General features: G+C 40.7%; 1 protein-coding gene across 1 annotated transcript; it reads right to left on the bottom strand.

Annotated features, from left to right (window-relative positions):
• Positions 1–900: 900 nt before the first annotated feature.
• Positions 901–10,527, bottom strand: LOC125734299 (uncharacterized). The gene is made up of 7 exons (XM_049006112.1): positions 10,456–10,527; positions 10,201–10,271; positions 9,735–9,888; positions 9,236–9,396; positions 8,480–8,683; positions 7,487–7,668; positions 901–7,394 (listed from the first exon to the last, which is right to left on the bottom strand). Exons 2-7 carry the CDS (start codon positions 10,256–10,258, stop codon positions 1,845–1,847), a joined length of 6,309 nt encoding a protein of 2,102 aa, XP_048862069.1. The 5' UTR covers positions 10,259–10,271; positions 10,456–10,527; the 3' UTR covers positions 901–1,844.
• Positions 10,528–11,782: the final 1,255 nt, after the last annotated feature.

Genomic DNA, 11,782 nt, shown 5'->3' with positions numbered 1-11,782 from the left:
TACCCTTTTCTTTTCTCGATCTCTGTTAACATGACCTCCACTTCAAACTCACTAAAATACTTATTTTTCCCACGTGGTTTATCCATTGTTTAAGAAAAACAGAACAAAGTTTGTATTTATGCATATTTGCATATGTAAATCTGTATAATCATAGGCGGGTCGGGGGGTGGCTGTGGGCTCGTTCACGTACGTAAAATTTCGCGCTCATTGGGATTCATAAAGGGAATGTGCGTCGATCTGTGCTTATGCACAGTTTTGTGCATCTGGATTTTTTCTTGCTTACGCACATTCCTAGTTTTGTCCGAACGCCATGTCTAAGTGTGAATTCTATGCACGTCGTTATACATGAGGCCCCAGATCTGATTCCAATTGAAAATTTGTGGTGTGATCTCAAAAATTTCATTTCACAAACAAAAGCCTTAACACTTGGCCCAGTTGGAGCAGTTCTGCAAGCAAGAATGGGAAAAATTGCCTACATCCACATGTGCTAAGCTTGTGGATAACTATCCAAAGTGATTTCAAGCAGTTATTGGGTCAAAAGGGTGCTGCTACCAAGTATTGACTGTGTCTCATGTGAAGGGGTCAATTACTTTTTCAACAGCATTTTTCAAAACATGACTGTCAATTTGCATTTGTTTAATTCACCAAGCTCTAATTATTTCAAAATATGCACACAGAGAAATAGAAGTTCATTGTGTGTGATTTTTATAGGTTGTAATGATGTAAGATGGAAATTTGGTGGCTTTCCAGAGAGGGTCAAATACCTTTTTAACCCACTGTACTGTATAAATCTCTTGATATTCTGTGATTTATAACGCTATAATACATATATACATGCACTGAATTATATATATACATATACACACACACACACGCTAGAAACAAATGTCATTCCAAGTCTTTAATATTGTCATTTAAAAATTTGCACAACAGTGTCTTCATTGAAAGCATCCAAAATACTCGTAAAGTCAATTTTGCTCATGTGATGTGGCCTGGCGACATAAACAACATAAACCAGGTATTGACCGACAGAAATTGTCCTAACAGTCAAGTTACTTTTTAAAACAAGGACTGGATACAAATGATCTGGGAGCTGCAGTTACTTAATATCTTTGTTCAACCTCTAAGATTATGATTAGTGTTTAAGGTGAACTACACAGCCATGGGACTACTATCAGGGAGAGAGTCACAAAAGTACACTAACGCGACACCTGCACAGGGCGGCAGAGTACCTCAACAATCCTGCACAACACCGATAACACTCTCTATGTGTGACGTCTTCTTGTCACCTCCTCAACCTGCTTCCATTCCTGTTTTTTCCATGTAGGAAAGGCAAAAAAAAAAAATAATTCCATTGTCCAGTTTTCTCCTTGAAAGATGGTGTGACCTACAGTTGCAGTTCTTGATGCAGCAGGTCTGACATGCCATGGCAACGTTTTTCACAATCACAACAAAAAACCCAAACACAACTCCCGACATAGCGATTGCCTTAAAACATGGCGCATAAACAATCGTTATGCAAAATTCAACGTGGCATAACGTCAGTCGCATAGCTACTATTGCAGTTGGGTTCTGCAAACATCAGATGCATCTTCAGATTGTATGTGCTTGAAGGCAGGTAGATCATTAACAGCTGATTTACAAAAGAAAACAGGTAAATGTTCAAACATTACAGAAAACATCACTATCATATTAAAATACTTCCAATTAAAATGAGTATAACAGTTAACATACACAAAAGATTGCAATATAACAGAGTTGTTTTATGAATCTTTGTTGTGTTTGATTATTTTGTTCATGTTATTCAAACAATTTTTGTTCCCTGTCTTCACCTTCCTTTATCTTTAAAATTTTGTATCATCCATGAGTTTATGTTGCCCAATTGATTTCTGTTCTCTTTCTTTCCCATCCTGCATCATTAATACCAAGGAGGAAAGTGTAGTATTTGGGTCCAGCAGTTTAACGAGTGGGATGTTCACACCTCGGTCTTGGAAGATGAGGTTCTGGATGGTCATGACAGACATAGAGTCAATACCAAGGGCAGCAAGGGAACTGTCATCATTAAGCTCATTCTCATCCACACCGCAAGTTTTGCTGACTAAAGACCTGATATATTGATCAACAGAGGTCTGAGAGGTGTCCTGCTCCTCCCTGGTTTCTGGAATTACCTGTTTTTTTAATCCTTCAATAAGAAATGGAAGAAAACGCATTCTTTGTGGTTCACTCTGAGAAAGGACGAAAGTGTTCATCTTCCTGAACTCAAATTTGCACACGACCTGCTGAGGGTTGTTCAGCAACAGACTTTGTTCTAGGCTTTCAAAAATTTCTGGTACTTCCATAGTTCCCAATCCTTTTGTCTCCAGGAACTTTTGCAGGTGATCCTTGTTTGATAGGAGGCCGAGATTCAAAGCGCCCCAGTTGATGGCCTGCCCAGGAATTCCAAGGTTTCTCCGATAGAGACAGAAGCTGTCCTGGAATGAATTGGCTGCAGCATAATTACACTGTGCAGCGTTACCGATGAAGGATGTGACAGAGGAGTAGCAGACAAAGTAATCTAGCTTGCAGTGTCTAGTGGCATGATGCAGATTCAAAGTCCCACTGACTTTGGGTTTCAGGACTTTTTCGAAGAGCGATTTGTCAATTACTTCGATCAGCCCATCATGCAAGACCACTGCACTGTGAAAGACACCCCTGATCGGATAAGAAGGAAACTGTAGTTCAATATCACTGACTACCTTATGGACCTGCTCGGAAACAGAGACGTCACACTGCAGACTCACGAGTGACGCTCCACTTTGATTCTGTATTTCTCTAAGCTCATGCTGCATTTCAGGAGATGGAGCTCTTCTGGAAAGGATGACAATGAATTCACCCCCTTTTTTGGCAATGAATTTCACTGTTTCAAACCCCAGCCCTGTGAGTCCTCCCGCCACCATGTACACTGATTTTTCTTGGAAAAGTTGTTTCTTCCTGTCAGGCACTGGTATGTTGGACCTTTTTGCCTTTTCCAAGTCATGCAGCACAATTACTGGCATAGTCTTAGAGCAGAAATAGGACTGAGTTTCTTCATCTGCTAGATAACAAAAGCTTCCAGAGCCCATTGTCTGAAATGTGGTGCTGTGCAATTTTAAACTTTTTGATGATACATTAATTGATTTCAGCCAGTTGTAGATCTTTGCTTTCTCCTGCTTCAGATGTGCTTTCTGCAAAACTTTGTCCATGTGCAGGGTATGAATGTGAACATTTTCATTGTCCATTCTAATGTTTGAGTGAGGGATGGATCCTTCATTATCACAGATGACAACAATGTGCTTCACCGTAGAGACACTACATGCTTTAAAAACTAGACTAGCTGGAAACGGAGGAAAAACGACAAATGCATCACATTCATTCACTATTTCTACTAGTCCACTAAACTCTGTCCTTACTAAATACATCCATCCAGACTGCTTTGCCATGTACACCAAGATTTGCAGGAGACAGGAGTCAGGATGATTTGAGAAAATGCCCATCTTCCTGACCTGTTTTGATTTAGGCAATGCACAGTGCAAAATCTCCCATGATAGGACAAAGTAAGACACACAGGGCGCTTCCTTGAGAAATGGAAGTCTCTTGGTCTTGTAGCACACGACCTCTGGAATCATGACTTTGGAGGATGCAACAACAGGGTAGCATGAAGCAATGTGATCTCCCACCTTCAGCTTTCTCACATCCTTCCCTACAGCAGTAACCTTGCCACTGAAATCGAGGGCCAGAAGCTTGTGATTCTGAGTTGTGTGTTTGTTCCAGTACACTGTCTGACCGAAATTCAAGTCAGAGAAACTGACAGAGAAGTAGTCAGATGAATGAACACATAATTTATGGAGCTGCACCTCTACTTTCTGTCCCTCCACACAACTTTCCCCGACAGAAGGAACAGCTGACAAGCATGACATTTTGTAGGCATCTGTGGTTTGCAATGTGAAATGTTCTAAATCCACAGAATTAACTTTTTTCTCAGTGCTAATAGAGGAATTTGCAACTGTACGATTCACTTGTGCAAAATTAATCTGACCTTTGCTGATGACCAATTCAAGGTATTTGCTGCAGGGGCATGATTGTATCACATGATCTAAGGCTCTGATGTCCTCGTTTGACACAGAACCGACATCAATGAGCTGAAACGACATGTTCGTATATTCAATTGCACAAGATCGTACCATGCCAGGGAGCACAAAGCTTGGACTAATGGCATCAACTGTACTACCGTGCAACCTGTAAGTCACTGCCCTGATGCCACCAGAAAACTTCTCATTTTTCAGCTTTACAATCAGTTGCCGGTAAATCTCACAAAAATTAACCAGGCACTCAAGGACCTTCTCTGTTTTCATATCGCTAAAGTTTTGAATCCCCCACATGAACAGCACTTCACTGTAGTCCTTGCTATTAATGCGATCATTTGGCTTGGAAAACAAAGATTGAATGTCAATGTTCTTGTAAGAGTCTGGGTAAGAAATGCAAAATGACTTCTGGTGCAAGTACTGGCACAATTTCTTGGCAACACCAAGTGTGTCTGCAAAGACCAAGGCTCTGGGTTTCTCATTAACATGGACATCCTCTGAGACAGCTATCAGTTTATTCTCAAAGAAGAATTTCTCAATGACATTTGTGGGACTACCTAAAGATTTGACCCGGACATGTTTCAGCTCAATTAGAACATCACCATTTCTATTGGCAAAGCAACCACATACCTCATAGTAATCTGGCCCTTCAATGGTTCTTCTTAGATATATCACCATTTCTCTCTGAATGGGCATGGAAATTATCATTGATCCTATGGCTGTAGGGAATCCTGGTCCCTGTCTTGTTCCGCCATTTGCAAAAATAGCTGTCATTTGCAAAAAGTAATCCAGCACCACAGGATGAATGTGGTAGTCATGCAATTGGCCAAGAAGTTCCTCTGGGACAGTCACTGCTGAAGCAGCTTCCTTGAATTCCTCCCCAAAGTGCACATTACCAAGTTGTTTGAAAACTAAGCTGTACTGAAATCCAACATTAGAAAGAGTGTTGTATATCTGTTCAGCCTTCAGCACTGTTTTGCATCTTTTGAAGATAGAATCTATAGAGATGTTTGGCTCCTCGAGAGATACTTCATCGGATTGGCTGATAGATCCTGATGCGTAAGTTGCTAATGGAGACTGCACTCTAAACATTGCGCCTGTTTTTGTAGGCTGAAGCTGTACTCTCATTTCTGGTGAGTTTTTGGAAAGTGTGAATGGATTTTGGAAGCCGACCTCTAGTTGCAGGGAGCTAAGAGGCATTTTCGGTCGAAACCATGCCATGAATGATGCAAGACCCAGCTCAACATACAGAGATCCAGGGATGATGACAACTCCATGGTTTTTGTGCTGAGATAGATATGATGTTTCCTCAGAGTGCAAATTACAGATGAATTCTCCGTTATCAGTTGTCTTAGAAAGTATGGGATGTTGAAAATTGGACATTGTATCATCATTTCTCTGTGCTGCATGAAGATATGTTTCTTTCTTCACAGAATCAAACTGATATCTTGGTAAAGGTGTTGGTGGTCCTTCCCACCCTTTGTAAAACTGATCCCAGTCAACTTGCACACCCAACTCAAAGAGTTTGGACACAAGAGTGAGGAGTGTCTCGTGGTCTTTCTCTGGCTGTACAGAGGAGAACACTGGGGTGTCATTTCCCAATATCTCCTTGATGTTCCTTTGTAGGGCCCTTTTTGGAGCTATCTCTACAAAGACAGCATTCTTCTTCTCCCTTGCTGCTGACCTTACAGCTTGCTCAAATGCAACTGGATCCCGAATGTTCCTTGCCCAGTAGGTTCCAGTGGTGAAATCACCATTGGAATTCATCTTTCCTGTCACGGTTGAAAGCAACTCCGTCTCTGGTTCCTTCCCTTGCAAGGTACCTATGTTCTTCTCAATTTTGGTCAGTATAGGATCCATCATATGACTGTGATATGCAGCAGGGACATCTAAGATGTGGAGGAAGAGACTGTTGCTGTTTTTAGAAGTTTTCAAATTCTGATGAAGACTGTCTACAGCTTCTGCATCACCCGACAAGGTGCAGGACTGGGGACTGTTCATGGCAGCCAAGTAAACTTTTCCTGAATAGGCAGGGAGAAGCTTCAAGATTTCTGATACTGATGTGTTGCTGACAACAAGCATTTTCCCACCAGTGACTTGGCTCTGCAAGTTACTGCGAATATAGATTACCTTCACTGCGTCCTCTAGGGACAGCAGACCAGCGCAATGGGCAGCAGCAACCTCTCCAACAGAATGCCCAAGAATGGCATCTGGTCTCACACCCCAGTGCTTTAACAGACTGCAAATAGCAACCTGAATTGCAAATAGGAGAGGTTGCACAATGTCTGGCTTAGAAGAATCATCATTGTCATAATCACTTTCCAGTTTTTGCAGGATGCTCATGCTACTGTACTTCTGGAAAATGTTCTCGATTTCTAATATTTTTTCTCTGAAAATGCTCTCTCTTTTTAGCAACTGCTTGCACATGCCTCTGTAAGTAACCCCGTTTCCACAGAAGACAAAAACTAATTGGGGGTCTGACTTTGATGGCAAGAACTTTTTGTTAAGGGATGATTTAAGTTCAGCCTGTAGTTCACTAAGAGAGGAGACCATGAAGACTTTTCTGTACTTGTGCTTTGCATGACTCCTTCTGCAGGCTGATGTGTAAACTATGGCTTTTACTTCTAATTTATTGTCAGTACTTATCTTTTGCACTGTGTCCTCTATCGTCATTTTAAGTGATTTCTCAGAAGCTGCAGATAGTACAAATAACTGAAATGAATCTTCAGTGTTTGATTTACATATCTGTGGTTCTCTCCATTGTCTCACAATTGCATGGGCATTAGTCCCACCAAACCCAAAACTGTTGATTCCTGCGACCCTTCCAGCTGGACCAGAAATTTCCCATTTCTCTACTTTAGTAGGAATTTTTATATTCAAGGCTTTAGCATCTATACTGGCATTATCCTCAGAATAGAAGACGGAGGGAACTATGGTTTCATGGTGCATCATCAGAAGTACCTTGATGAGTCCCGCTACTCCAGCTGCAGATTCAGTGTGGCCGATGTTTCCTTTGACAGAGCCAATGTAAAGTGCTGCTGATCCTGGTGGTCTGCCTTTGGCAATAACCTTAGAGATGCTGGTAGCTTCTGTGGGATCTCCCACTGGAGTTCCAGTCCCATGGGCTTCTACGTACTGAACCTGTGATGGATCTGTCTGTGCAGAGTAAATTCTGCGCAGGAGCTCTTCCTGCTGAACCATGGATGGCTTGGTGATTGGAGTGACGGAGCGGCCATCTTGATTGACCGCAGTTTTACTAACGATCCCCCACACATGGTCGGAGCTCCTCAAAGCCTGTTCATAAATGATAACATATTTGCAAAATTGTTAGGAAATTTCTTCCACTTATTCATCTAAGGTCACAGTGACTCATTTTACCATATTACCTCCTTCAGCGGTTTCAGGATGACAATCCCACAGCCTTCTCCCCTTCCATATCCATCTGCTCTACTGGAGAAGGGCTTGCTGGTGCCATCCGGTGAGATCATTTTTGCTTTGCTAAGAGCAACAAAGATTCGTGGTTCCATGATACAGCTGACGCCTCCACACAGCGCCATCTCACAGTCCCCTGGAAAGATATAGAGTATGTCTAAAAAGATATTGTGTGTAATGCTTTAGCAGAAATATACTTGGATCAAAAGAAATATGCACAGTATTGTGGTGCGGGGAGGACCGAGACATCGCGGGAGCAGAGAAGGACAAAGATATTTGCTTGCCAGAGAAAAAGCGTTTTTTAATAGCAAGTCCTTAACAGGACTATAACAGCCACCCAACAAGCACTGAACCAAATACCCAGAGCAGAAACACAAGGTAAAGTAAGGTGCAGACATGGTGGGAGATTTATACAGGCTAAGAACACACGAGGATCATGTGTGTGCACACAAAAGACGGGTAAACACAAGCGCAACAATAGGGAAATGCAACCGTTGACAACAGCAATACACCAAGGGCCATTTACAATTGGCCTTGTTGGCACATGCACCCACAGTATTGTAAATTTTAGTAATTTGGGAACCCTTGGCATCTAAAAATTTTCAGCAGGGCTTATTCAACTATGTTTCACAAATCCTACTCTTTCCATTAGTATTTTTTGCTCAGTGTAAATAGATATTACCGACATACTCCCTATATCGTAGCTCCTGTAACTTAAACATGAATAGATCCCTAAAATCTTCCTGATTCCTATGATTCCAAACAGCTTGATATAAAGGTCAAACCAAAATAAACCTGCCAGTTGGACTTGGGACATTTAGCCATCCCAGTTGGGGTATTAGTGTTGCCATCTTGGGAGAAATATTTAATGTTTGCAGTTTGAATACATTAACTAATTTTCCCAGCATGTAAAGAGGACAGAGGAGATTGTGACAGAGTATGGTTACCTTGTCTTATGGCTTGACAGGCAGAGTGGAGAGCCACCAGGGATGAGGAGCAGGCACTGTCAATGGTGAATGACGGCCCAGTGAGGTTGAAGGTGTAAGAGATCCTGTTGGCAGCTATACTCATAGCTATTCCTGTGCTGGTGTAGTGGCATATCGACTCTGTATTCCAAGAAATTACTTGCTCATGATCTCTGTTCATGAGACCTATATGTAGAAAGAATATAATAATAATAATCAATACTTTATTGATCCTGTTGATGCAAATTGTCTTTACGCCTCCCTCAACTTGCTCTTTTTCATAGAGGAAGTTGTCTGCGAAGAGCTGCCACCCGTAGTGGCGCCCAGGGAGCTGGGGGTTCAGGGCCTCGCTCAAGGACCCACATGCTGAAGCTGGGTTTGAACCTGCGACCTTCTGATTACAGGCACACAGGCTTAGCCCACAGAGCCACATGCTGCCCCCAATAAATATTGAATATGCATAAATATAAATTTATAGTTTCACATACATCAGATTCCTTCAATTCCAGTTGCCTTAAAAAAAGTTTTTGTTTCATGGAAATTTTATCTGGACATTTTTATTGCTGAAATGACAAGAACTTCATGTACCTAATTATACACCATTGTATCAATGAATCAACATAAATAAGAAAAGGATAATTTTACTTATATAAATAATCAAATGCATATGTTAACTAATTTTTAATGCAATATTACTTGTTTATGGTGTTTCATTGCAAGAAAAGGACAAAAAGTTACCAATAAACACCCCTGTCCTGGTTCCGCTGGCCTTCTCCATCGGTATCCCAGCATCCTCTAGCGCTCTGTAGCTACACTCCAGCAGGAGCTTCTGCTGAGGGTCCATGTAGTCGGCCTCTGCCTCAGTGATGCCAAAAAACTTGTGGTCAAACTCATTAAACCTAAACAGAGAATGAAAGTCCAAGATTTTAATAAGTTAATCAAAAATGTGGACTGGATACAGGGGATAAAGTCCTGTATTTGTTGACCAGGAAATTATTGTTATTCCTTCAGGAATAATACAGCTCCTGAAGAATCCCTCTGTATATTTCATTATAAAGTATTACACACACATTATTATTTTCACCAAATTATACTTCCATAGATCAAAAGAACAGGATTATAGTGTGATATGTTGACAAAGCTAATAAATATTAGTGACCCTGACCGGTCACTAAACTGGTTGAAATATAAATGATTGTATAGATGGATGGATTTTATTTGAGAAGCATTGGAGTACCTGTCAATAAACGCGGCTTTGGCTGTGCGTGATCTTGCTGCCTTGTTCTCATCAGGATCATACCAGTGTCTGACATCAAACCTCTCCTCGGGAATCTGAACTGTACAGTTCCTCCCATCCAATAGAACTTTCCAGAAGTTCTCAAGACCTTCACCTTCAAACCAATGATACCAAAACTACATTTTTTTGCTGATATAAAACGAACATCTTTCAATTATACAACTGAAATTCAATTATATCTTAATTTCCTGACTTTTTTGCATCAATATCAATCACATTTCAAAAACAACTAAAATTAAATAACCAAGATTTGTTTAACTATAACGGCTTAACCTACAGCCATTCAGCTTCACATAGATCACAGAGAGTAAAAGAGTAAATTAAGGAAAAAGCGAACCAGACTGAGATTCGTTATAAATAACATATGCACATATAATTATTATGATAATGTACTCAGACCCCTTACCTCCTGGGAAATTGCATCCAATTCCCACTATGGCAATGTCCTCATTAGCTTCTTCCATTTTCTAACAGGTTCTGGGAAAGGAGTAAATAGCATGAACAAACAGCACGAGCATTCGTTGGATATGTACTCCACAGCTTTATATGCTGTCCACAGTCGAGCATTCCGCCATCACACAGGCATAGAAAAATAGCATGTGAATAAAACACATAAGCAAACTCAGGGGAAAATAGTGAGAGCTTTCCTTTGTGGACATACTTCTTGTCCGTCGTGTGTTTTCTGGTCATTCCTGGATTTGATGTTTTTATATGCAGAGACTGAAAAAAAATGACTAAAGGATGACTAATATACGCTATAAAGTTCTAAAAGGCACAGTATGAAGCAGAGGTCAAGGGTAGCCTTCCTTACAGTCAATACAAAAAATCCTGTGGGAGTGATTATTAACTTGAAATTACAGGGAAGTGCATTTCTTGCCAACAAATGTTGGGCTTTTCTTTTATTGACTCAATTTTTGTCAATTTATTATTTTGTCAACTTATTTAGCCGGTTTTTGTCCACAAACAAACTTTTAGGCAGCTATTTTCCCTGAATATGGAAAGGCTGCGTTACATTCTAAAATGTTTAGGGGAAAAAAAAATATTCATGGCACTATGAAAACACTGCTGCATTTATAGGAAGACATTCTTAAACTTGAATAAAATTTACTGGTAAATGAAGAATCTAAATATCAATTAAGATTTCCATAATGCCCTTCACATGCCCTTCGTATGGCAATTCACAGCTTGTTACATGTGCTGAGGTACAGTAGCTTATCTTGGCTTGCATCCACATCCCAATTACAATTGCTCTCATTTATAACCTTCTTTCCAAACATGATTGTCTTCTCCTCCATAGAAGTCAAACATAAAATCATTATATAACTGAGACACTTCCTTCTCGGAATAGTTCCAGCCCCTCCCCCCCCCCTTTCTCTGACACTGTGACACACTGACAACACCACCACCCCACGCATAAATACACTGGTAGAATCTATTTAGGTTTCCTATATTTGTGAAAAGGGTACATTCCTGTATACACATTGGTAGAGTTTATTTGTATGGTTTTTTTATATTTACGTATGGGTACCTATCTGCATACACACTGGTAGAGTATACTTTACCTTTGAAATTTATTAAAAAGGGACATATTTGTATTTGAGCAACTGACAAAGAAAATGTTGAACATTTCATATTCAGGTCCTGCTATAAAGTACTGGGCCCCTGAATCTGCTGGGAAATACATGCCCCTCCGACACCTGTGACTGAGGCCTTACTGAAGTTATAAAAATGAACTTCACGAGCAAGAATGAAATAAATAGAATCTGAATCTGAATTCACTTTATTGGCCAGACATACTTACATGTACTAGGAAATTCTCTTGGCAGTTGTGGATAGCGATATCTGCAGGGGAACAAGGACATAGAGGGAGGCTCTGTGCGTACCAAAGTTAATCTATGGACGCAGGCTGCGGTGACAGTCGCTAGGCAAATGATATAGGGTTGGCACAATAACTTGGAACATACAGAACTACACGTTGCACCAGATAA

The sequence above is a fragment of the Brienomyrus brachyistius genome, chromosome 1 (assembly GCF_023856365.1).
Source record: "Brienomyrus brachyistius isolate T26 chromosome 1, BBRACH_0.4, whole genome shotgun sequence".
NCBI lineage: Eukaryota > Metazoa > Chordata > Actinopteri > Osteoglossiformes > Mormyridae > Brienomyrus > Brienomyrus brachyistius.
This window is presented reverse-complemented; position numbering and strand designations above follow the sequence as displayed.

Bases quoted from the DNA above. Each gene is read 5' to 3' on its own strand.
- LOC125734299 (XM_049006112.1), bottom strand. From the start codon at position 10,258: ATGGAAGAAGCTAATGAGGACATTGCCATAGTGGGAATTGGATGCAAT. The intron at 9,397-9,734 runs GTACTCCAATGC...TTCTCTGTTTAG, and splicing joins AAAGCCGCGTTTATTGACAG to GTTTAATGAGTTTGACCACA. The intron at 8,684-9,235 runs GTAACTTTTTGT...TTCTACATATAG, and splicing joins CAGGACAGGGGTGTTTATTG to GTCTCATGAACAGAGATCAT.